General features: G+C 55.3%; 1 protein-coding gene across 2 annotated transcripts; it reads left to right on the top strand.

Annotated features, from left to right (window-relative positions):
• The first annotated feature begins 8,122 nt into the window (after positions 1-8,122).
• On the top strand, positions 8,123-24,364 carry SLC7A3 (solute carrier family 7 member 3). Of its 2 annotated transcripts, none has more exons than XM_030575721.1 (12): positions 8,123-8,198; positions 14,487-14,895; positions 15,497-15,655; positions 15,844-16,024; positions 16,465-16,577; positions 18,289-18,511; positions 19,968-20,107; positions 20,208-20,310; positions 21,273-21,484; positions 22,519-22,685; positions 23,038-23,146; positions 23,747-24,364. In XM_030575721.1, the coding sequence occupies exons 2-12, from the start codon at positions 14,526-14,528 to the stop codon at positions 23,878-23,880; spliced, it is 1,911 nt and encodes a 636-aa protein (XP_030431581.1). In that variant the 5' UTR covers positions 8,123-8,198; positions 14,487-14,525; the 3' UTR covers positions 23,881-24,364. The 2 variants fall into 2 exon arrangements, with proteins under 2 accessions (XP_030431581.1, XP_030431582.1); XM_030575722.1 differs by having other exon boundaries at positions 8,188-8,231.
• The last annotated feature ends 1,531 nt before the right edge of the window (positions 24,365-25,895 follow it).

The raw sequence follows: 25,895 nt of genomic DNA, 5'->3' as shown, positions 1-25,895 counted from the left end.
GCTGCCTGGCCAGGACAGCGTTCTGTGGAACTGGCCAGGAAGGTGTGAGCGCTCACCCAGTGTCTCTGCAGGCTGGCTTGACTCTTCCCTGCACTCGGCTTCCAGGAGCATGCCCCTACAGCCAGCTCTTCACGCTGTTCCTGTGCCCTTTCGTGTGTGACCGCTCCAGGGGACTGCTTGCTGAAGAGCATTGGGGGGGGGGGCGTGGCTCTGCTGTCCTCCCAGCAAGGTGGGCTTGTTACCTGCACACATTAGGGCACTCCACCTTTTCCCAGGCTGTAAGGCTCCAGCTGTAACCTGGTTAATTAAGGCATCCCCTCCTCTTCCCAAATCATAGGGCTCCAGGAGAAAAACACCTACCCTTTCCCTATGCGTAGGGTTCCGGGCATATACTATTTGTGCAGGACCTTTGAGCTGTGAAAGAGCCTTGCATAGTAATATCCGGATCCTCTATTTATTAACAGTCACCTAGCCGAATACACAGTAAGCATACAATGCCATGCTCACCAATCCTGATCACGCAGGCGGCCTTTCCCTGGTGGCCAGGCAAGGGTCCTAGCTGCCACATGTCACGGACGTGCAGAGGATTCTTAGCAGCTCTGATCTTAGGCTGAGTCTTGGGGGTAAGTTCTTCTTCCAAGTCTTTCCTCCTTCTCTTCCCAGCTGGTCTCCTTCTAGGACCCCAGTTTATATAGTGAAACTTGAATCCTGCTTGTGGCCCCACAGCCCGCTCTTCATGCTGTACCTGTGCCCTTTCCTGTGTGACAGCTCCAGGGGACTGCTTGCAGGGGGGTGAGCTGAAAAGCACTGGGGGGACTGTGGTTCTGAGATGATGGCACAGCAGCACTTTGCCCTAGTCACTGTCCAGCCCGAACACATCCTGAACCTTGCTCTGAGGCTCGAATGGCTTCAGGCCTGGCTGCTTCTGACCTGCTGTGCCCGCAGTGCTCATCTGCTGTGGTCATGAGACTGGAGGAAGGCAGGGCAGCTTCTCCCTTGTGGAATTTTCTCCCGCTGAGCCTGGCCAGAGTCAGGAAGATCTGTCAGATGTATGGCCTCAGCTAGCCCCAATCTGCAGGCTGTGGCACAGCCAGTGTTGTATTCAGCCAAGCCCTGGGTTCTTGCCTCCCTAGGCTTTGGCAGTAGAGCACATCCAGATGGTGCATGGCTGGGTGTTGCAGAAACACCAGAGGCTTGGACTGGCAGCCTCAGGCCTGTTCGGTGGTCCTGCTTCCCAACCGCAGTGTCAAATCCTGCTGGTGCTGCTTTCTCCTAGCTTCGTCCTCCTGCAGGGTTCCTCGTACTGATGTGATTTCTCTCCAGAGCACTGCATCTGGTCAAACTCGTCCACTGCTGCACTGGCTCCAGATTCCTCACTGCACAAGCCAGGAGCTGTGCTGGCTCAGCAGGGCCATCTTCTGGGGCTGCCTCTGAGCCTCCTGCCAGGCAGCCCTGAGCCTGTGCCCTGCTAAGTCCTCTGTTCCCTGCCCTCTGCTCTACAGCTGGGAGAATTTCTGGGGAATTTTGAAGGGCCCTGAGCTTATTTGGCAAATAGATTAGTCCAAAATAAAGCAACTTTGGGAAGATTGAAACAGCCCCCACCCCCACCCTGGGCTTTGGTTTTTCACTTCAGTATGTATGGAACCCACACAGTCATCTTCAGCATGACCCAACGCTGGGTATTTTTGTTCCTTAGGGGGCTGAACTAGTCACTTATTCAATCAGCTCTTTGTTCCCTTCAGCTGTTGCATCAGTACCCGGAATTCCTCCTCCCCCCATGCAAGAGGGAACTGAAGGCAGTGGGGTTGCCTTTGCCCCTCCTGTGGCACCCTGCTCCGGCTGCCTGCAAGGGCAACAGGCCCAGGGCTCTTGTGGGTAAAGCCCCCAGGCACAGGTCAGCTGGCTGAGTTGGGGTTGATTTGTCATCAGCTCCCACGCTCTGCTCTCTGCTGTGGAAACACAAAGGAAAGGGCCGGTTGCTGCCCCAAAGAGCACAAGCAGCCAGAGGACAAGGGAATGAGTCACTGGAACCTGGCCATGCCTTCGGGGTACCTGATGCTCCTACTGGCTCCCTGACCCACTTGTGAGCCAGCTGCCTTCTTGCAGGTCTCAGGAGGGCTGTGAAGGCCAGGGGTGTCTGCCAGGCTGGGCCCTGTGCGGTGAGGATGGCCTGGAAGCAAAGGCGGAGGTGCTTGTGGGAGCAGCGCCCAGCTAGAGGAACAGGGCTGGGAGCATGGGCAGAGCAGGGAGTTCGGCCATGTGAGCAGGAGCTGCAGCCTGACAGACTCTGGACTGACCCTTATGTTCTGAATCTAGCACCTTGGGGCTGAACTGCGGCTGCTGGTGAGCCTGCTGGGGACATCTGCTGCTCCTGTGCCACGAAGGCGCTGCAGGCGGGCGGGGGGGGGCTGGCTGGGCAGTTCTGGGCTAAGGGGAGGTTGGAGGGGTGCTGCAGGCTGTGAATGCTTAGGTGACTGCAGCGTGCAGGATAAAGGAGGGGGACATGGGTCCTTGCCCCTCATGGGAGGTTAAAGTGGGGGAAGGGTCTGGGAATTACTGCCCGTTGTTGTTACAGGAACGTTCCCTTTGCTGGCAGGTAAATCTGTCCCCCTCCAGTCCATGATCCCTGCCAGAGGCACCCTGCTGAAGGACAAGGAACGTGTGCTCTGGCTACCTGCAGGGCTCTTCCTAAGGGGCCCTGAGCACCAGCTTGCACCAAGGGGAGGAGTTTAGTGTGTTTCTCAGGCCTGGCACATGCACATTGCCCCAGATGTATTTCTGGACTGAGCAGTGCTGCCTTTTCCTGCAGGCATTGCTTGAGAGAGTGCTTTTCCTCAGCTACAGCAAGAAAGGGGCCACCCTCCCCATCAGCCTCTGAGGCCACAGGCTGCCAAGGGCTTTAACACTCCTGCTGCACCTATGTGAGAGGGCTCCCTTGCTGAGCTCCAGGCACCGAGGTGTTTCCTGGCTCTCAAGCAGGTAAACACATGGTGCATTGCTGATGCTGTGGGGCAGGGCTGGCGGTAAGCTGGAGTTGTGCTTTTCTTTCCCCTGTCCTAGGCAGGTTTCTTTCCTTCTGAGCAGCAGGGAGTGGCTCTGGGACAGCGTGTGCTTGTCCCTTTGTATCTCAGCCAGCACAGGAGGAAGTGGCTGTTTCTGCCCCTCTGGTCATGAGCCCAGCAGCAGTCCACCTCCAGCTGCGTGGGAAGAGGTCTGCAGTTAAGGGTGGGGCACTTTTGCTTCCCTTCCCTGTGACTCAGCTCTGCCCCAGGGCAGACCGGGGGATTCTCAGCAGGTTTTGCTGTCTTTGCTTCCTGGTGCTGGCTCCTGAGCTCTGGGAAGTGGCTGGGCCCCCAGCCAGAAGGGCACAATGGAGAGTTGGCATGGGGGCCTATGATGCGCACACACGCTGTTCAAACAGCAGTTGAGTTGGGGTAGCAGTGGTCAGAACCTGAAAGCCTGAGTGTGTCTGCACTAGAAACACTGTAGTCTAGACCAGGCGTGCACAACATGCGGCCCGCACACAGCGCTCTACAGGCAGCCCAGAGGCTTTTGAATCCTGGCCGCGGCTGGGATTTAAAGGGCTCTGGGCTCCCCGCGGCTGCGGAAAGCCCAGAGCCCTTTGAATCTCACCCCAGCTCTGGCGGCCGGGCTGGGGCTGGGATTTAAAGGGCTCAGGCTCCCCTCAGCAGCAGGAGCTCTGGGCCTTTAAATCCCTGCCCCAGACCCGCAAAGCTTCAGTTCCCCTGGCTGCCGGAGCCTTGGCCCTTTAATTTGCTCCTGAGGGTTCCCAGCCACCTCTTCAGCTGGGAGCCCCTGGTTTATTTAAAATAAAGTATCACCTCCCCACCCCCAACCTTCCTTTTTGGCCCACAGCTGTTTTGGTGGGGCAGCGCTGGGGAAGGAGGGTTTGTTCTGCAGGGCTGGGCGGTGCTGGAGCGGGGTGTTTTCACGCGGCCGGGGGGATTTGGCCCTCAGCTGTTTTTCTTTGAAGTAATGTGGCCCTCATCGCTTTACGAGTTGTGCAGGCCTGGTTTAGACACTCACACAGCACGGGAAGGGGTTCTTCCATCACTGCAGTGCAGTGGTTCTCAGACTTCCGTGCACTGCGCCCTGCTTCCGACAACAGACATTACTACAAGCCCCCAGGAGTGGGGACCACCTGCCTGAGCCCTGCTGCCCTGGATGGGGGTGGCGAGGGGCAAAGCCTAAGCCCCGAGGGCTTCAGCCCCAAGTGAGTGGCCTGTAATGTGAGCCCTGCCCCTCAGGGCTGACACTAAAGCCTGAGCCCTGCCAGTGCCACACAAGGCTTTGGCTTCGGCCCCAGCAAGTCTTAGGCCAGCCCCATTACAATGGGGTCATGACCCACAATGAATCCCTTCCCCGGAGGCAGGCAAATGGGGAATTCTGCAGCGGTGCCTAGAGCAGGGCTGACGGCAGCTTGACCCCCGCACGGGCCTGGACGGGCGATGTCGTTTGCGGGCAGCCCAGGCCTCGCTGTAGCTAAGCCGCAGGCCGCTCAGCGTTTTGTTCCTGGAAGCTGCTCTCGGGCAGGGAAAGGGTGGCTCACTTCCTCCTGTGGCACTTCACGTCTGAGCTGCCAGGGCCAGGAGATGATGACACCATGGCACAGCTTGCATCAGTGGCAAGACACAGCATTCTGGGAAGTGTAGTTCTGAGCTGGTCTGTCTCTGAAAGCTTTCGTTTAACAAGCAGCAGGTTTAAAACAAGCCTGGGGACGTACTTTCTTCCCTCGAAGCACAGTCAGCCTCTGGAAGTCAGTGCCAGAGGACGTGGTGAAGGCCAAGACTGTAATGGGGTTTAGAAAAGAATTAGATACGCTCCTGGAAGACAGGTCCATCAAGGGCTCGTGGCCAGGGGTCAGGGATGCAACCCCACGGTCTGGATGTTTCTAGCCTCTGACTGCCAGAAGCTGGGTTTGCACCATGTGATAACTGCCCTGTTCTGATCGGTCCTTCTGAAGTGCCTGGCACTGGCCACTGCTGGATGCCAGGACACGGGGCTAGATGGACCATGTGTCTGACCTTGTCTGGGCGTGGTGCTGTTGGTAGAGATGTGCAGCGCTAGCACACTCGCTGCTTCAGGGGCTCACTGAAGGAGCATGGGGAGCTCCGGTGTGCATGCAGGGCAGCCCTGCTGGAGTAGGGAAAAGGAGACTGCAGGCACCATTCTCTCTTTTTGCTTCACAGAGGGAAGCGGAAGGTGAGTGAAGCAGGAATGCCACAGCCCTTTGGTCACACCCCCAGCCTCCCCCCGCACAGCTCTGCCAATGCCCCTCAGTCCCACTGTGTAGCAGCGACGCCACTCCTGCCTTTTCAAGCCCCTAATGCTCTCTTGAGCCTGGGGCTGGCACTGAGCTCTCAATCAGGGCTTGTCATGGCCCTGAAAAGTCACCTCTGGGCTAGCTTCACCAGAACCAGCAAGCCCTGTAATCAGAGAGGCAGTTCCTACCAGAAACACTGCAGGGCTGTGTGGCTGATGCAGACTCCAGCCGTGGGGCTGCATTACAGGACAGAACAGGAGAAGTTCAGGCAAGAACTGGTTAAGCATCAAGATGCTCCAAGCTGGGATGGTGCCATGTTCGGCTGGGGCTGGGTTCTTTGGATGCAGGCAATTCCCTGCTCCTACCTAGAGCTGGCTGCAGGGTGCTGAGCATTCCTGTGCTAGGTCTCCACTCCTGTCAGTGCTTCTGGGGCCTGGAGTGAAACTCATCAACATCATCGCAGCCTAACGCAGAGAGACGCCAATGGCGCCCTCCCTCCCCCATTAATCCAGGCTTTACCTGCAGCCCCCAGGAGGTTTGTGGGTGGCAAATCTCAGGGTGCAGCACACTCCAAAGAGGGCAGGAAAACCCCAGACTCTGCAGGAAGTGGAGTGAGGTGTAGACAGAGGTGCTTTTCCAGGGCGTGATGCTTTGGCAGCAGCAGAGACCAAGCTCCACCTGCTCCCATGGCACTTCCAGACATCGACTTCTGGAGTATTTGGCAGGGCTGTCAGGGATAAATAATCACCCCTTTGAAGTGGAGATGCCAATGGCCTATGTCCAGCTCCTGTGGAGGAGTCACAAACATCTTTACAGGTCAAATACAATTTCTCAAGCAACTCCCAGGCAAGTTATCATTTGGGAGCAACCCAACCAGGTGGGTGAGAAGGCAGGATCGGCCTGCACACATCCCTTTCCCTCCTTCTGCAGGACCTGACTCCCAACTGCCTGGCTTGAGTGAGGCTAAGGGATTTCCTTACACCCCCCTCAGCTGCCCCCTCCTGTCCCCCACGGTCAACTAGTTACCAGCAGTGTTGCTGTTTCAGTCACTCTCCAACTAGATCTAGTTGCTTTAAATTTTTTCTAGTTGGAAAAAATTTCATGTAGTTACTGGTTGGAAAGTTAAACTGAAACATTAATACACACTTTAAAAGCATGTATGTGAGAAAATGCTGTACTTGAAAAAGCATCATAGGTTTGAAAAGTATGAATGAAGACCAGCTTCCTCACACAGCTATTTGTTATGACAATGTTGGCACATTAATTTCAGTAATGTTGGCTGACCTAATGATTTCAAATGATGATTTATAAATCATTAAAATCACATGCTGATGTTTATTGGTGTTTAATATGTGGCCCAAAACTTAGCAAAAATGTACAGCCCACCTTTGCCCTCCAAGTCTCACCCCTCAGCCCTGCCATAAATTCGAACACCCCCCTCTAATTTCAGTTCTGGGGAAAATACTAGGCCCAGCTCCTGTGGCTTGCGGGGCTGGCACACAGCACCTCCATCAGTACTGCCCAGGTCTCAGCTGGTGCAGCTACAGCTTGCCATGATGCTCCTGGCATCTGTGCCACTGCTCTCCTGTTCTGGGCCAGCTCCTCAGCTGTGAAAATGAGGTGCAATGAGAGTGCTGGCTGGTTCACACCAGTTGAAGGTCCATCCTTGTGTGCTTAGTTCCTAGCAGCACATCACAGCTCAGCACGTCCCTAGCTTCCGCTGAGAAAAGACATCTCTCTTGGGGCTGGCCTCAGAGACCCTTTGCACCAGCCAGACCCTGGCAGTCAGAAAGCTCAGGAAGCAGAAGCAATCACGATCTGCTTGGCAGCCAGGCCCTGACTACAGCCAGGGAGCAGCTCTTTCCCACCACCTTACGGCCTTAGTCAGCTGGCAAAGTCTGGTCTTGCAGACTCCACAGGTGCCAGTCTGGGCATCATCTGTACAAGGCTGCTAAGGCTAGGTCCTGTCCCGCCATGGAGCTGGGTGCCTGGGAAGCGCCTATCCCACGAGTGGGCCTCATGGCATTATATGCCCAGGGGCTGGGCACAGTGGGAATTCCCTGCTGCAGGCTAAGTGCATCCTGCCCTGTGCCCTCCCTGCGCAGGGCCCCTCTTCCCAGGCCCTGCCCTGTCTGGGGCTCCTCTCCCTGCACCCGTCCCTGCGCAGGACCCCTCTCCCTTCGCCCGCCCCTGCACACTCCCTGCACAGGGCCCCTCTCCCTGCGCGGGGCACGGCCCCTCTCCCTGCACCCGTCCCTGCGCAGGGCCCCTCTCCCTGTGCCCATCCTTGCACGGGGCTCCTCTCTCTGCGCCCATCTCTGCGTGGGGCCCCTCTTCCTGCCTGCTCTCCCTGCCCGAGGCCCCTCTCCCTGCGCCCGTCCCTGCGCGGGGCCCCTCTCCCTGCGTTTCTCCTTGCGCGGGCCTCCTCTCCCTTCCTGCTCTCCCTGTGCGGAGCCCCTCTCCCTGCGCCCGTCCCTGCACACTCCCTGCGCGGGGCCCCTGTCCCTGCACCCGTCCCTGCGCAGGGCCCCTCTTCCTGCACCCGTCCCTGTGCGGGGCCCCTCTCCCTGCGCGCTCCCTGCCCGGGGCCCCTCTCCCTGCGCCCGTCCCTGCGCGGGGCCCTTCTCCCTGCGCCTGTCCCTTCCCGAGGCCCCTCTCCCTGCGCCCGTCCCTGCCCGAGGCCCCTCTCCCTGCGCCCGTCCCTGCGCGCTCCCTGCGCGGGGCCCCTCTCCCGGCGCGCTCCCTGCGCGAGTCCCCTCTGTCGGGCCGGGGCGCCGGGGAGGTGGCGCGGGGCGGGGCGGGGGGAGGAGCGTGGGTCGCTGGCCCCGCCCCCTTCCACCCCGGTATAAATGCTGCTGCTTCCCGCGCGCCCCCCATTCATAGTTCCGGAGCTGGCACGGGCGGGGCCCGCGTGGTGAGTGGTGCTGCGCGGGCCGGGACCCGCGTGGGGCCGGCGCGGGGCTGCCCCGCCGCTGCTGCCCCCGCTCTCAGGCTGCCGGCGGCGATCGCGCAAGCGGGGCCCGCGGTTGCATCAGCCGGGCCGGGCCGGCCGGCGCGGGGCGAGGGGCGGCCTCTGGGGGCCCGGGCCGGTTCCGGCGCCGGGCGGGTCTGGGGGCGAGGATCCGCGTGTGACTCCTGGTGCCGCCTTCGATCCCGGGCGCCCGAGCTGCGAGTTCGGCGCCGGCTCCGCGGGGAGCAGGCACTTTGCGCGGAACTTCTCCCGCCGGGCGGGGTGGAAATTCCCGCGCGGGACCCCGCGCCGGGCAGCTCCTGCCTCTGCTCGTCGGTGCCGGCTGCCCCGGGTCTTCCCCGCTCCCACGCGCCTCGGGGCGCGCAGCGCCCTGCGGGGCCGGCACCGCAGCCAGAGATCCGCCTCGTTTTACAGGAGGCGACAAAGCCCGGCCAAGTCAGTGCCCCCTGAAATGTCTCGCTGGCCTGTCTGCTGCTCCCGGTCCTATCCACGGAAATGCCGGCGCGCCACTGATCGCCCAGCTGATGTGGTTTCTAATTATACGGTAAAATGTAAAGCAGCCACTTCTCAGGTGACACCTCTGTATGTGTGGCTGATTTTCTCCTCCGGCAGTGTCTAAGTGAAGTGTGGTTTGGGGTACACAAGACAGATCCCACTCCTAGAAGGGGCTTGGCAGTCGGGGAAGGTTGAGAGCCACGTTAGTTTCTTCCTCTTCATAGAAAAAGAAGAGGCCACGGGTCAAATCCCTGCTCCTCCCTGGCCCAGGCTGAGGCAGGTGAGCCCTGCTGTGCCAGGGTTCCCTCGCTGTCCCCAGGTCACGCTCAGGCACCGGAGGGGTTGCCAGAGGGCATCACAAATTCAAAAGGAGGCAGAACTGAGTCCTGGGCATTGGACTAGGGAGCTGTGCTCGTTTATTGGGCGATTTATTGCTATGAAAATCCTGATAGCAAGCGTACAAGGATAGGGGTTTGTAACTGGGGCCAAAGAGGTGAAACAGCTGGGTGTGAGCAAAGCCTGGCCACTTCCCTCAGCCTCCAGTGTTGGCTGCCTGACCTTGTCCCCTGGGGCCGATATGCCTCTGCGCAGAGTAACAGTCATAGCCTTTGGCTCTGTGCTAAGCAGCCTGCTCCAGGCTGGCCCTTCCTGCCTGTCTGTTCCTCCATGAATCGCTCTGTGGAGTGTCACTCACTCCCTAACCTCTGCCTTAGGTTGAGCTCCCAGTGGTGGTTGTGTTCAGCAAGACTTCCACACAGGCAGTTCTGTCAGGCATTATGACAAGGTGGCACCTCAGGCAGTCATGCGTGTCGAGCAAACACTGAAAACTTCCGGGGGGCGTTCGGAGTCGGTACAGTGTCTGCCATGTCGGTTTCCCTTGGCTAGCTTTCTGGCATTCCGGTACCAAACCCAGGTGGCAATGGGCCCCAGGAATGCTCCTCTGGAGGAGAGCAGCTGGTGGTGGTGCGTATGAGCATGGCTCTGGCTCCTGTCTGTTGCTGCCGGATCATGTGCTCACTTGCTCGCTCCAGGCTGCCCCTTTCAGAATGCGACCAAGGCTGTGCTGTGTAGGACTTCAGAGGAGACCGTCCGCTCCTGTTTGGTTTGGCTGTGGAACTGGCATTCAGGCAGCAGGAGGCGCAAACTGGGCCATCTCCCTTCCTCCCCCCATGGAAAGGAAATTGTTGGTTTTCTGTAGACAGGAATGAGACTTTGAAGGATCAGCTGAAATATGCTGAAGTGATAACATTGGATTTGTAGCCTTTCAAATCAGCAACATTGCATGGGATGCTTCCAGTCTGTGCCACTGACAACTTTGCAGGGCAGGGGGAGCTGGGTGCCATGGGAATTGCGCCACACCCCACAGCTGTTGTCAATAACAGCTTCAGAACAGCTCCCTGCTAAGTACCCTTCACAAGCAGGGGTGGCTCCAGGCAGCAGCATGCCAAGCGCATGCCTGGGGCGGCAAGCCACGGGGGGGCGCTCTGCCAGTCGCTGCGAGGGTGGCAGGCAGGTTGCCTTCGGCAGCATGCCTGCGGAGGGTCCACTGGTCCCGCGGCTTTGGCGGACCTCCCGCAGGCTGCCGCCGAATCCACGGGACTGGGGACCTCCTGCAGGCAAGCCGCCAAAGGCAGCCTGCCTGCCGTGCTTGGGGCGGCAAAATAGCTAGAGCCGCCCCTGTTCACAAGTGAAGGCTCTGGGGCCAGTAGCTTGAGTAAGTGAAATTCTCAGTCTCTAAAATACACTTCCATCACCGCTGAGCTTTGCCTGGGTTTGGGTTTATCTGGAGGCTCCTCATGAATGGCACAATTCACAGGAGCACCTCTCACCTGCTTTGATTCTCTCCCCTCCTGCTGTTTGTCTCCGGCTCTTCAGAGCGTGGAGACAGGGCTCGCACCTGCTGTGCAGCACTTTCTGCTCACTCATCAGCGCTGCCACTTACACCTGAAGCTACTGACTTGCCTCTCAAAACACACCTAGGCATACCCAGACCTCTGATGCTCTCCCAGCTGCTCTTGCCTCCAATGCTGGCACCCTGAAGAATGGTGTGGTGCTTCTGTGCTGCCTAGCTCCCTGGGGAGAGAACTTGGGGTCCCAGTTGGCAGGCAGCTGTTTCTCATGGGGGCTTTAATAGTTCTTTAAAACCCACTTGTCTTTATTCAGATAGATGTTGCCCAGCTTTGGCAGACTACCTAGAAATGTGTGTGCCATGGCCAACTGAGTTTTGCTAGAGGAAGGTTGTGTGTGTCCCTGGAAATGCTTCTGTTTTACTGTGTTAGGCTGACGTTTGTCTGGTATATTTTGCATGTGCTTATAAAGCTTCCTGTTATAACATGCTAAGGCCTCCTAAGCAGCTTAGCCTTACTGTTGCAATGTTGCCATTGCTTAGTTCCTGTGGACAGCACGAGGGTGGAGAATGTTTTTCTGTGAGATTTAATTCTACTTGACTGTTGTGTTCCTCCCCTAAGCAGGTTCTGCTTAAGTCCGGTGCAGTACCTGGCAGATCTGTGCTGTCTTGATGACTGCAGCTGGTAGGCTCCACATGGCAACAGCCAATTTGTTTCTTGGGCTGTGAATTTTGGAAGCCTAGAGCTGAGGTTTGTTTGTGTCTGACTCAGATGACTGTTTGAGAAATGGGGATGGCAGCTCATGGATGCTGAAAATAGAGAAAGCCAGAAGTTTATGTAAAATAATACAAACCAAGTTACTGGGTATTTAAATAGGGCTAATGCTTCCTGTTTTGGTGGAGCCCAGGGCAACCAAGTGTCCTGATTTTATTGGGGCAGTCCTGATATTCAGGGCTTTTCCTTATTCAGGTGACTATTACCTCCCACCCCCGTCCTGATTTTTTCACACTTTCTATCCAGTCCCCCTGGTGGCAGCTAACAGCCAGTGTGCCTGGGATTGCTGTCTGAACTGAACTTTGTTGCTGGTGCTGCTGCCACCATGTTCTGTTCTATCCCATCTCAGCTTTACTCATTAGTTACTGATCTCCGGTGTCATGCTGATTGCCTGGCTCCCTGGATGTGCTTCTGAATGGCTAAGGGCAAAGCTTTTCAATGGCCACAATGGAGTTGAGAATTCTTCCCTTGCAATGGCTCTGATTGTGGAGTTTTACTGCTATAGCTCATCTCTGGGTTCGCTACTGTACTAGGACATGAAGTGTTCAGAGTTTTATCAGTGGCCTATCAGTGTTTCTTTTGTGATGAGTATAATAGCTCCTTCAGGGCTTCAGCCCTTCTCTGTTAGGGATTGGGAGACTTTCACAGAGAACAGGTTATACTGCATTTCCCTACTGCAGGGTTTCTTACACCTTCCTTCATCTGAAATACCTGGTATTGGCGACTGGAAACAGGCTACTTGAGTAGATGGACCTGATCCACCCTGGCAGTTCCTATCTTCTGTGGTTTTCAGCCTTCACTGTCCAAGCTTGAGTTCCCTGAAGCACGTAACCAGCTGTGCTTGGAGGTGTAGGAGCTACCTGCCTGGCACTGCTAGCTACATGGGTTGGACATCAAGAGGTAGATATGGGCCAGGCCTGAGGTTTGAGATCAGCTGGGTTAGTTAGCCCCTGTAAGGTGGGTGGTGGTTAGAGTTTAAAAACTAGAAAAGCCTCTTCAGCTGCTTGGCTTAAATTGTTGCAGTTGTTCATCACTTTCACAGCAATAGAATCACCATTGGATAGAGGCCAAACAAGGATGGTTCAGCTCCAATAGCAATTGCTGCCAGAACCGGATTATAATAAAGCAGCTGGTTATAGTGGAAATGATTTTGCAATTATAAATCCGGTGGTCACAATCAGCAGCTATTGTAATTCCTCATCAGCATTACTTAAACTGACAGTCTGGAAATTGCTGAGGATCCTATCTGTGTGCCTGCATATTCCAGCAATACCTCCCAAGAAGCAAGTGATCCTACACTCTGAGGGCTGCAGTGCTCAGGTGGACGAATAAGCCTGCATGCCCTGGCATCTGACTGTCCCCAGATCTTAGCAGGACAGCTCTCTTCAGACCCCTGGAGTTCTGTGGAGAGGAATTGATATGATCTGGTTTGTGCTCCGTTAGAGAGAGCAATCTGTCATCCCGTGTGACAGCTGAGTTAAAGGCAACTGTGTCTGTTCTCCAAAGCAGAATGGCTAAAGAGTCATGGGAAGTTAGGTTTAAAAAAAACAATGCAAGCTCTGAGTGTGCTGGTTCATTTAGGGATTAGGTGCAGCAACCTTCTCCTGGCAGATTGTTGGTCTCTGCTGTAACTCTGGCTATATCTACACTACAGCACTGACCGTGTAGCGTAAGCACTTGCAGTGGAGATGTTCCAAGCCGCTGGGCAAGATCTCTCCCATCAGTTAAATAACTCCTGCCTCCGTGAGAGGCAGTGGCTATGGTGGCAGATCATACCTATTCCTCTCCATGGGTACGAAGAGAGCTGTCCTGCTAAGATTTGGGGACAGCCAGATGTCCGGCCAATGACATTAATTCCAGCATGATGTTAAAAATGCCGTAAAGACTGTGCAGAGTACTCCAAAAGTGAATTCAAAGTCCCTTTCTCAAGCTGGGTTCCATCAATGCTGTGGCTCACTCTCCTGCCCCATGTGACCCATCTCCATCCACAGGAGTCTCCTGGGGCTTGGGGCTGGCCACTGAGATGGGACATCAGATGAGCAGGGATTTCAGCAGATTGTGTGGATCTGCAGAGCTCTGCTGCCCTTCTGTGAGGCTGCATGATTATGAAGCCCTTGGAGATTCTTGGAAGAAGGGCATGTTCTTACTCTAGGGTCCAATATAAGGCCATGAGAAGTTTTCCAGACCAGCACCATATACCGTAGGGCCTTTTCCTGACCCTGTCCCTATTCCCGGGCTCCATGCACCAGCTCCTCCGGTGGTTGGCACCATCAGCATAGTACTTGCTGGGAATCTCTGCAGCACTGACTGACTTAGTATGAGAGGCTGGTCTGGGGTGCTAGTGCTGGGTTGCGAGTCTGGCCAGGCACCATGGAGATCAGCTTAGTATAAATTCCAAGAGAAAAGTTGCCTCATCTTAGTGACTCAGCCCAGTTTACCCGATTATCCGTTTAATTGGCAGAACGTTCCGTTTTATGATGGTCTCTGAATATTCTTATTATGCCACAGTCTGTGGGTGTGAATGGCAAACAGTCACATTTGGGCCAGGGAGTGTCTAGGTTGCCAAGTGGAGTGAGAGTACGCAACAGACAGCTAACCCGTCGTGAGACCTGCCTTTAGGTATTGATGGGTGTGGAGAGTTAAGTGCTTGCCTGGGGAGTCTCAGGTTTCCTTAACAAACAATTGCTGGGCTTGTCCTTTGCTTGTGTCTCCTACCACTGAAAAGCAAATAAACCAGAAGTTGGTTCGGGGGAGTTGGGTTGCAAACAAGGCTGGTACACAACCCTTGGCCAGTGATGGTGGATAGGCACCAAGCAGGTTAACGGGTAATGGGTACCATGAAAGGGCTGATGCGCATCTGTATGGTGGACCAGTTAGCTAGTGGGATCAGTTGATAGGTGTTAGTGGACCCTGGGACGTCTTCCCCAGGGATGCAGCAGTGAGGTCACTGCGAAGTTCCAGCTAGCCTGGCATCAGGGTTTGCCGGAGCGCTACAGCAGAAACTGCTCCGGTTGGCTGCATGCTGCTGGTTCTCGAGATCTCTGCAGTCTTGTCTTGCTGACACTGTTGCTACCTTTAATGTTCCTTGTGGTAATGGAGTGACATTTTCTTTCAGGGGTTTTGAGTAGTCAGACACCTCCTGGGAGTGGATAAAATGTTTGAGAAAACAATGACTGGCTTTGGCAAGAAGCTGATCCGCCGCCGAATTGTGGATCTCAGCGTGGAGGACACCCGGCTGGCCCGCTGCCTCTCCACCTTGGACCTTATCGCCTTGGGAGTTGGCAGTACGCTGGGGGCAGGCGTGTACGTGCTGGCTGGGGAAGTAGCCAAGGAAAAGGCTGGCCCCTCAATTGTTGTCTGTTTCCTGGTTGCTGCACTCACCTCTGTGCTGGCTGGGCTTTGCTATGCGGAATTTGGGGCCCGGGTTCCCAAAACTGGCTCTGCCTATCTCTACAGCTACGTCACAGTGGGAGAGATCTGGGCCTTCACAACTGGTTGGAACCTGATCCTGTCCTACGTGATAGGTACGAAATGGTGGAAAGAGGAGGAACTTGGAATGGACTGCGGCAGGCTGGCCCTGAACACTCCAGCGGGTGGAGGGCAGGGGAGAACTTCCTGAGTTTGTTGATCACAGGGAGGCATCACTGCTAGAATGGAGAGTCTGGCCAAGCCCTCCCGGGTCGGGGACTCTTGGGGGCTGTGCACGTAGTGACTGTGCTTATTAGACATCTGGAGCACAGGGTCTAGGGGACAGAGTTCAGGTTTCACCTGCCTGGCTAGACAGTGCTGGGAGCCCCTCTCTGGTGACCCCAGCCTGGGCAGTGCTGGGTGTTACCTAGGCCCAAAGAGCAGTGCAATGAGCCAAAGGCTTAGGGGTGGTGCAGTGAGGAATGGGGATCCCAGAGGCCACCCCACAAGTTCTTCCCTTCTGGCACAGCAAAGCTGTGGTGATGGTGCTAGAGGGTTCTTGTGACAGATGTGTATCCTCCCAGTGCTCATGGCAGAGCTGGGCTCCCTGAGCTGGGCGGGAGGGGTAGGGGGGTTTCCACAGCTCTGCCATGTACTTGAGGAGATCGGGGGCGGAGGCTTCTCTGGTTAACATGCAACTTTGCTCTTGGTTGCTAGGGACAGCGAGTGTGGCCCGAGCCTGGAGTTCTTCCTTTGACAATATCATTGGCAACCACATCTCAGTCTTCTTTAGAAGCAGCACCTCCCTGCATGTGCCGGGGGTGCTAGCCGAGTACCCGGATTTCTTTGCACTGCTCCTGGTCCTGCTGCTCACAGGTGAGAGGTGCAGAGCTCTGTAAAGATACGTGAGCTTTGTGGCATTTGGGTGGGTGAGTTTGGGAAGGCCACGGCTAGTGCTGGCCCCAAGGGAGTGTTTGAGGGGAGGGCGTGGCCCAGGGGCATTGATTGTGGGGAGGGTGTAACTGGCGCTGCCCCTCCTATCCCCTCTTGTATTCCTTCCCCAGGGTTGCTGGCATTTGGCGTGAGCGAATCTGCCTTAGTGAATAAAATCTTCACTGCAGTGAACCTGCTGGTTCTCTGCTTTGTCATCATCTCTGGCTTTGTGAAGGGAAGCGTCAAGAACTGGCAGCTGTCTGAAGAAGACTATTACAACCACTCAGCCATGGCCACCAGCCAGGATGTTAGGTAGGGGGAATATCCCACTCCCCAAACTCTGCCCTCTAGTGGGAGGGCAGCCCAGCTTTTTGCCCACAGTTGGTACCTACCTAGGGAGCTGTGCTGCCCATGCCAGCTCTGGCTGCTGCTTGGTGTTCCTCTTGCAAGCTGGTTCCAAAGGGCTGTGCCCTGCCCTGGGTTTGTTCCTTGGCAGGGAATGTGCCATGCAGCCTTCCCTGCAGTTGACAGTTGCAGTCTCTGATTTGTGCCTGTCGCAGGCTGTTAAGCTGCATATTGAGAGTGACTGTAGACACCTGCTCCCATGGCAGGGATGCTTTACGCAGGATACAGAGGCTGAAACCTGCCTGTGGCATTTGCTCAGGGGCTTTTCAGCTCTGTCTCCAGCAGGCAGAGGAGGTAGATGTTAACTGAGACTCTTCCAAAACAATAACCAGTCTTCCTTCTCTCAGCATTGGCTCCCTGGGATCTGGGGGTTTCGTTCCTTTTGGATTTCAAGGGATCCTCGCTGGAGCTGCAACGTGCTTTTATGCCTTTGTGGGATTTGACTGTATCGCTACAACAGGTAAAGCAGCTGCTTGTGCATTGTCTTTCGGGAGTTTGGGATGAGGTATTTCTTGGCGTCCTCCCTGCGAGTCTCCGTCTTTCATGCCGTGATCTCTGGTTGCAGAATTTCCAAATAGTTCTGGGTGTGGGCGGGCAGTTGGAAGCTGTGCTTGCCAAGCCAAGAGATCAGCTCTCCAAGATCCCTGCATGGCCCAGGGTGCGATGTTACGGGGCCTTTGAGTGCTGCCAAGAGCGGAGACGTCACTTCCTGATCTGGGAAATGCTTAGTTTTATGAGCCTTTCTGCAAACATGAGGACTTGCTGTGGTAACTGGCACTGTGGGTACAATGAGCTTTCACCAGCCTGCACATAGAAAATAGTTCTTGTAAACAGACTGCACCATTTAATAACAAAATACCTAGCAGGCAGAGGGAGTCTTTTCCCTTAAGTATCTGCTGCTTTCTGGTGCAGAGCCTGGAGTCTGCTCTCCCCACCATGTGTGCGAGCTCCTGAGAATGCTACTAGGAGTCACACGCCCATGGAGGCGAGTGAATGAACTGTGGCAAGGATGCCTGCTGTTGACTTCCCAGCCCATAGTAACTTAAGTATCAGAAGGGTAGCCATGTTAGTCTGGATCTGTAAAAGCAGCAAAGAATGCCGTGACACCTTATAGACTAACAGACGTTTTGGAGCATGAGCTTTTGTGGGCAGATGTACATGCATCTGACGAAGTGGATATTCACCCACGAAAGCTCATGCTCCAATACGTCTGTTAGTGTATAAGGTGCCACAGGACTCTTTGCTGCTTTCATAGTAACTTACTCTGTTCATCGAGAACGTGCCCTTTGCCCCGAGGGAGCCTCAGCTTCCTTCTGTCACTGCCAGGAAATGCTGTGAGCAGGCTTCGCTGCATGGCCCCAGGCCCCGAGCTGGCAGGATCTAAGTACACCCTTGCCACGTCTGCACTCAACAGAACCGAGATTGTGGCAGGTGCAGAGTGTTCTCTTGCCCCAGGAGTCCCTGTCCTATTGTGCCTATTCTCCCCTTTTTGAGCACTCTGCAGCATTGTCTGGCCTGGCAAATGGAGCTTGAAAAATTTCCTTGACGCCCACTAGTCAGAGCACTAGACCTACTAGCTGGAGAGTGGAGGCTCCACAGTGACATTCCTGGGCAATTGCCTGTTAAGCCCTGCCCTGCCCTGCCTGGTTCTGCTGTGAGAAGGGGAGAGTGCTGGCACTTCTGCTGGGATGTCATGCCTTTGGCCTGCTTGGATGCTCTCTTCCATGGTGGCTTGTGGCTAGTGCTGCATTTCATTTTAGGGGCCTTTCCCAGGGAATAACCCCAGTGCCTGCCTCTTCTGCTGCTTCACCCAGTCACAGCTGCTCTATGAAATCAGCCTGATTATCGCAGTTTTACTGTGGTCCCAGGTTCTGGAACTGACCAATCTTGCTGATTTCATTCTGTTTAGCCAAGCCAGGTGGTGGCACTGGAGCTGTATGTAGGCTCAGGCAGACAGCACTACACTGGGTCACATTGGGACGGCTCTTCAGCTTCCTGGGTTTCAGAAGCAAAGCTAAACTTCTTTAGAAGCTGACTTTCTCCCCACTTCCGACAACGACGCTCTCCACTCGTCTGCAGCAATGGGGTTCCTGTGGTCCCTTATCACATTCCAGATGTGTAGGAGAGGGAAGATGTTAGTGCTCAAAGCCTCATCTCTGTTCCTCTTTCAGGGGAGGAGGCCAAGAATCCTCAGCGTTCTATCCCCATTGGCATCATTGTGTCTCTCTTGATCTGCTTTGTGGCATATTTTGGTGTTTCTGCTGCCCTGACCCTCATGGTACCCTACTACCTGCTGAACAAGGACAGTCCCCTGCCCGAGGCCTTCAAAGACGTGGGCTGGGAGCCTGCCCGTTATGTTGTAGCTGTTGGATCTCTCTGTGCGCTCTCAACCAGGTAAGGAACTTGGGACTTCGTCCAGCACCCTGCTCCAGTAACCGCTTCCCCCGAATCTTGTTCTGGCTCTGGAAATAATGGAGGTGATGTCTGGCTAACGGTGATTGAGTGTGGGAGGCTAGATGGCTGGGGGGAGAGGTTCATTTCCTTCCACAACATAGCAGTAATTGTAACATCTCTACTAGACCAACTGTAGCTTTAAACCAGTAGCAGTGGCAGTCATGAGATTTACTGATATGCTAGTGTATGTGGGTGGAAAGCAAACCCTTGCCCAGCCTCGGACAGGAACGTTCCCTCCCAGCCAGTTCACCCTTGTGTGCCCAGTACCCCCCACAGTGCACTACACGCCCATGCCCTCGTTGAGAGGCCCAGGAACCCCGTGAGCCCAAATACCCCTAACCGGTCACGAGTGACATGGGAAGATACCAGTGACAAGCACTTGATTCTGTTTGCACTGACTCCATGCAACCCATGGCCAGAAGAATGAGAAACTCATGCGGTGGAGACTCGCAGCAACAGAATTCAAGCGATGGAAAGCAGGGGCCTTTGTCTGACCTCTGTGTACTTGCTCCGAGATATCCCAGCACCAGACCCACCAGAAATGCATAATTTGTGCCTCTTCTTCAGCTTCAGATGCTAGCAAATGAGAATCGCTGGGTGTGAGTCACTTGTTTATCTGAATAGTATTGAAGCCCCCAAAACTGTTGTCTGCTACCATGGCACATGGATGTAAACCAGGCGTCCATGCAGTGCAGGCTGTTTCTTGTGGTGGGTGCTACTTGTCAGAACTCCGTCCTGCGGCCAGTTGCTCTCACAGGCATTGTTTTAAGTTGTCATGGTTCTGCTGTGCTGAGAGCTGTGCTGAGAAGTTCTATTCATGGTAAGAGCTTCTCATCAGGGCAACAAAATAAACTGAAACAAAAGTGCTAAGTTGTGACCCTCTTGGCCATGGCTTCTGGGCCCCTCCTGCTCAGTGTCACATCTGTGTGGCTCTGGTTAGCTGGCCTTGTCTACATGCATGAACTGTACTGGCTGAGCTGGGTTGGCTTAGAAATGGATTTAGTTTGATTGCGTGACCCCTTGTGGGGAAGCACTCGCTGTGCTTTTAGTGCCGGGTGTCAATCTGGCTTCATTGAGTGTGGAATCTAGTGGGGAGCAGGAGACCACAGAACCCTGCCTCAGTGCCGACAGTGAAACGTGCTGGGAGTGACCCTTCCTGGAGGCGATGGCTCTGGCTGTCATTGCTATGAGAATGTTTCTCCACTGAATTGACGCCAACTCCAAGAATCAGATCAGAATGTATCAGCCCTGATCTAGAGGGTCCTTCTGTGCTGATCTCACTACGCATTGCTTTTGAAAAGGCCCCAGGGACTAGCTAGTGACTGGCATGGTGGCGAGAGGTCTGGATCGAGGTGGTGAATACTGAATGTGTTGGTGTAACCTTTCTCCGCTGCAGTTTGTTGGGGTCCATGTTCCCCATGCCCCGGGTGATCTATGCCATGGCAGAGGACGGGCTGCTTTTCAAGTTCCTTTCCAGAGTGCACACACGGACAAAGACTCCCCTGGTGGCCACCATTGTGTCTGGCATCATTGCTGGTAAGCAGATGTTTGCTCCTGCCTTGTGTTTTGCTGCTCACATGGCCTGTCTGAGAGTGAGCCCAGGGCTTGTGCTCATCCTGTGCCTGTTGTATTGCAGCTCTGATGGCACTCATGTTTGAGCTGAAGGACCTGGTGGACCTCATGTCGATCGGCACTCTTCTGGCGTACTCTCTGGTTTCTGTCTGTGTGCTGATTCTCAGGCGAGTGTCTGCCAACAGCCTGCCCCTTTGAGCTGCCTTCTGAACAAGGCCACTTGGTTCGTGTGCTGGAGAGCATGCGCTGCAGCCAGATCTTCCTGCCCAGAAAAGCCATTTCTTGCCTGTTGGAGAGAAGCTGCCCTGGGGAGCCAGCCGCTATCTCCATGGGGGTATATGGCAGGAGCTGATGCTGAGATGGGCATGGGTCTGGCCCTAGCCAGGCTGAGGAACCTGGGCCTGGGCCTTGGCCTTAGAGAGAGCTTGTGTGGAAGCTGTCCTTCCTTCCCCCATTTGGACACTCAGTGTGTGTTTGGGGTCAGGGGGGGGGTCTGGGTATTTTGTGTTCTAGAAGCTACCCAAGGAGGGGCAGGGGAACCTTGGCTGATATCACAGGCCCCTTTGCAGCCTGTGACCATAGCTCTCTTGCACGGTCGCTCTCTGACCTTCCCTAAAGACTCCTTGCTCGGAACTCAACAGAGCGGAGCCTGAGCAGTCACCAGGCTGCCAGGGCACTGGAACAATGTGTACAGTGGGGGGCTGAGAGCCATTGACCCAAACTGCAAATCCTGGATATGATGGAACCACTTCAAGCCAGGGGATGCACAGCACCCCTAGTTCTAGCACCTGTGCCAGGCTGGCCAGGCCCCGAGCCTTGTGAAAGCCACCCCAATTGGTGGTAATGGTAAATCACATCCAGAAGCATTTGAACACTGGTGTGTGTAGTCCCTGTGTGGGCCTGGACATAGTGAGCCTGATGAGGGTGGCAGGCTGCATTGGGCCAGCAGGTTACTGTTGGCAGTGGACTTAGCTCCAGCCTGCACTTTGAAAGTCTTGGCCTGGATACAGCTTTGTGCTGGGTGTGTCAGAATCTAATGCCCTAGCAGGGAAGCACCTGACTCTGTGCTACTGCTCTGGAGGCAGCTTGGACAGCTGTTGAGTCACCATTGACTTGGGGTTTGGTTCAGGTATCAGCGGGATCAACTGAGCTCTCCAAAGGGCCTGGAGATGGTGGAGCTGAATGGAAACGAGGAGGAGAAAGTCATCATGAACCCCATAGTCAGTGGGTCCCAGGCTGCACTGAAGGAGAAGCCCACCTTGGGGAGCCTCTTCAACCCCCTCAGCAAAACTCCAACCAGCTTGTCAGGGAAAATTGTTTACATCAGCACTGCGGCCATCGGTAAGTGCGCCAGGAGGTGCCTGACCTCAGCCGGGTAGGTGCACAGGAAGTGAAACAGTCGCCCAATGACAGCGATTGCTTTAATTGGGTCTCTAACAGAGTCCAGGCCTGTGATGTGTGCAGAGGCAGGAAATGAGCAGGGTTGTTGCCAAAGCCATACAGGAGCATCCTGTGTCATGCACATGCCCTGGCTTTCCGGTGTGCCCCCGGAGCTCATCGCAGGGTGAGCACACAGCCACTGCACGTGTCTGCAGAACTCCAGGGACGACACGGCCATAATGTGATGGGAGCCTGCTAAGTTCATGGGTGTGGTACAGTGACTGGGCCAGGGTGTGTGCCCCTGCTGGGCTCAGGGGCAGCTAGCCTGGAGTGCTGATTGGAATGGTGATGTCTGGGTAAAGCTCACAGGCAGAACTCCTCAACAGAGCTGTCACCGTGGAGCTGGGGTGTGTGGGTTAGTCTGGGACTGCTCAGGCATGTCCTGTGTGGAGCGCATGGGGCAAGGATTGTAGATCTGAGAACCCCTGCAGGTCTCCCCCTGACTGCCAGGAACTAACGGGAAGCAGTAAAGGTTCAGTGCACCTGGGTGTGCTGCGTGGCCCCCTTAATGAGGGCATGTCACTAACTCTGTTGCTGGACTAGGGAAGCTGCCTCTCAGTGCTCCCGTCTAAGCAGAAATCTCCTGTCGAAGTAGCACAAATATGACTCCACATCCCCGTCCACGAAATGGGGAGAAGGGACCGTGACTGTCACCCGGGGCGGAGGGCTAGTGTATGCAGAGTGCTATGCAAGTGCTTGTTGATGACCCCGGTGCTTCTGGGTGCATTTATTTGGAAGAGTCACGTAGAGCTGGGCAAGAGAAGAGGCCAGGCTCTTCAGCTGGTCTCTAAGGATCTGCAGGTGTCCTAGAGAATAAAGCCTGGCTGGCAGCTGTGAGCACGCTGGTGCCTGCAGCTGTGGCTGAGATCAGAGCAGGGTGTGAGGCCGTAGCCGTTTTGCTTGGGCAATACAACATCGTGTCTCCTTTTTTGCAGCTCTGTGGATCACCATCCTGTGCCTGATCCTGGCCCAGAGGTTGGACTCCGTGTTGGAGGGCAGTGTGGGCTGGATCATAGTTTGCATAGGTCTCCTGGTGCTTATTCTGCTCTGCACCATCATTGTCTGGAGGCAGCCGCAGAGCAATGCCCGGCTGACTTTCAAAGTAAGAGTAACAGCCGGGATCTGGGTTCCCTCCCAGGTGGTATTCCCACCACTGCCGCTTCCGTGGCAACCTCTGCTGGGAGAGTGGGATTTGCTGCTGGCAGCTTGGCCGTGAGTGCAGCCTGGGCCGTCTGGCCAGGAGACAGCCTGTCAGAGCTGCCCGGGGTCCCTGAGACTTTGCCACCAGATAATTGGGCAAAAAAACGAATGTTCCCAGCGTGTCTCAGTCCCCAGGTTGTGACGGACTCTGGGTTGGCCCCTCCTTGGCTGAGAGCACAGGTAGCTGGAGGGCAGCCTTTGCCTGCTGTGCTCCTCTCCATAGCAGCAATGGCTCAGCCTCTCTTGTCTCACAGGTGCCTTTCCTGCCACTGCTTCCGCTCTTCAGCATCTTCGTTAACGTTTACCTCATGATGCAGATGAGTGCTGGAACCTGGGCCCGGTTTGCTGTCTGGATGGTCATAGGTAAGCAAAGACACCGCTCTGGGCATTGGGTCCTGGCCTAGAGGCAGGGACTCGCACTCTTCACCTCCCGTACCCGGGAATAGCCCCATAAGAGGGACCTTACAAGGGCTGGACTCCCCAATATTCACCTGGCGATGGGCTTGCGCCTGGCAGAGGAGCTCTGGACCTGGGGCGGGTGGGGAGGCTGCTCCATCCCTGCCTGATGGGGGCCCAGCTGCCCTGTTCCACCCTAATTTTCACACCTCGCTGTAGAGACTTCTAGAAGCAGCAGGGTGCCGCAGTCTGCCGCCACTGTGTGAGATGCTGAGAGCTGAGCCCTCTGGAGTCAACAGCTGGCAATGGATGACGTTAATCTGCCTGCTGTGGCCACGCTTCATCTAGAGCCCACCAGAAATGGGGTTTGGGCCCTCCCTGCAGCTCACTAGAGCACTAGGACAGGCCTGTTCCACCTCGGCGAGAGGGGGGCAGTGCTTGGAGGAGGAAGGAAGAGGCCCATTAGCCTGTCTGGGCTCTGGGGAGGGTGTGCTGGGGCTGGGTGGCAGGTTTCTGCAGCTCTTGGGCTGCTTGGGGACTGATTCCAGTGCTGAAATTCTCTTGCAGGTTTTGCCATCTACTTTGGCTATGGAATTCAGAACAGCATAGAAGGGAAAAATGAAAAGAAATCCCATTCCACGGCAGGCAAGTCTGTGCACTTCTCCGGGATGGACCTCAGCCCTGCAGCTGCTACAGTCTGAGACTGAGGATGTTCAGAGCATTTGTCATCCGCATCCTGGACTCCCTGAAGGCCCTTGTCCTCCTGGCCCCTCCTTTCTGTGGAGCAGAATGGCAACTTGAGCAAGACTGCGAAGCCCTAGTCAGACAGATTCCGAAAATGAGGTCATGTGGCAAAGCCCAGCTGGGTCCTCTGTTTACTCTGATGAACTGGATGTTAAAATCCCAAATCAGCCTGAGGGTAGGGATGGGGCCAGTCGTCTGCCAACCTCCCTTCCCCTGGATGGATTTTGCTGTGTGTCAGGAATGCTGCTTTCTTTGGCTGATAGGAGGCCCCCATGTAAATAGTGCAGCTATATTTATTCTGTTCGGCCATGTGGCTGGGGGCTGCCTTTCTTCTTCTGTCTGTGTCTGTGTGTTCCATTGTTCCTAACACATTCTGTGTGTAGAATCGGTTTTAAACATTGGCTTTTGTACTATTAAACTCCAGGGTTTTTTAAATATTCAGCTCCTTCAGTCTGCTGGTGGCTTGTTTGGATGCTTGTTTTATTTCCCAGTTACGTACATCTGGGGCACGTCCCAGGCGCAGGCCCCGCTGGAAAGTGGCGGCTCTGGAGCAGTGCAGTGGAATGCCTGGGGAAGGTGCACACAACAAACGGGACAGGACTCTTCCCAGCAGCTTTCTGGCGAGGGTTTAGTGTTTGGGGGAGACAGATGCCTGGGTAATTACTCAGACAATCTAGGAGCTTTGTTATCAAGGCATGTGTCCCCGCGGAGCCCTGTTCCGTTATCGTTTTAATTGAGTGTATCCCACAGTAGCATTTCCTCTGGCACAGTCTCAGCCTCCTTTAATAGCACTTAACTTCTGCCTGTCTGCAAGTCTCGCAGAGTTTAAATGCTGCAGCCAGTGGTGTTTTCCTGGAGCTCTTCGGCCTTGTCTATATTAGAAGGGAGTTTGTCAGCTTAGCTACCAGCAACCCCTCCTAGAGGGGAGACCGCAATAATCCTGTCAGACTAGCAGCAGTGCTGTTGCCAGTGCCACTTAGACCAGTGTTGCGAGTGAAATAAGTGGGACGGGAACCTCTCGTCTACAACTGCATCTGTGCTAGGGATTTGCCAGCAGAGCCAGACCTGTTCCGGGAGTGCGGTTTTCACATGCCTCAGACATAGCAATGCTGGCAGAACATAAGTGGAGACCAGGGCTTTATGAAGAAGGATTTGTTACCATAGCACTGGGGAGCCTCTGTCATGGTCCAGGACCCTGTTGTGCAAGGCGCCCGCAGAGGCCGATCTGGACTGACCGATCACAGGGAGTTTCATGGAAGATCAGCCTTGGCCTTCCTTCTCCTGCCCCAGAACTACACCCAGAGCTCCCGGTGTCGTGTCTGTAGGAGGCAGTGGGATGGTGGCTGGCCACAGAGGAGCTGGTGTTGGAGGTGCCCAGTAGCTTCTCAGCAGCAGCCAGCAGCACTTCTGGCAGCTGTAACATAACGGGCCAGCCTGCCTGGAAGTGCCCACAGCTCCCACTGCAGGGCAGATGAGGTAGAGAATTCTGGGCTCCCAGAGGCGCTCAGCATCTGGACAATTATTATAACGCCAGGCAGAGCTCTTGGCTCTGGCCGGCTTGTTAATCCTTCGCATGATTTCCACTTGCCTGGTGTGTTCCACCGAGTGCTTGTCAAAGCAGAGGGAGATTAGGGCATTGCACTGGGAGCCATGCGATCGGGACTCCTAGTCCCAGCTCTGCCACAGATGGGCAAATCTCTTCCTGTGTTCGTGGCTGTTTTCCTGTCTGCAAGATGAGGCTAACCCTGTCTGTGTGCGTAAGGCTCAGACACTACAATGCTGGGCGAGCCCGAGAACCCCGAAGATACGATGGGGGGAAAAGGAGCATTATTCTGACTTTACAGGTGGGGAAATTCAGAGGCCTGAAGCTAAGCCAGAGAGTCCAGCTGTGGGGAGCAAGGCATCATTTGGTCAGGTGCCTGCCTGGAGGGACCAATGCTAAGCCTTTCATGTCAATGGCAAAGCTGGGAGT

This window comes from Gopherus evgoodei, chromosome 9 (genome assembly GCF_007399415.2).
Source record: "Gopherus evgoodei ecotype Sinaloan lineage chromosome 9, rGopEvg1_v1.p, whole genome shotgun sequence".
Taxonomy (NCBI): domain Eukaryota; kingdom Metazoa; phylum Chordata; order Testudines; family Testudinidae; genus Gopherus; species Gopherus evgoodei.
Note: the sequence above shows the minus strand (reverse complement) of the source record. Positions and strands in the feature narration are given on the sequence as shown.

Excerpts from the sequence above, each read along its gene's own strand:
- SLC7A3 (XM_030575721.1), top strand. The coding sequence starts at position 14,526 with ATGTTTGAGAAAACAATGACTGGCTTTGGCAAGAAGCTGATCCGCCGC. Across the intron at positions 16,025-16,464 it reads GCCACCAGCCAGGATGTTAG|CATTGGCTCCCTGGGATCTG; the intron begins GTAGGGGGAATA and ends TCCTTCTCTCAG. Across the intron at positions 22,686-23,037 it reads ATGCCCGGCTGACTTTCAAA|GTGCCTTTCCTGCCACTGCT; the intron begins GTAAGAGTAACA and ends CTTGTCTCACAG.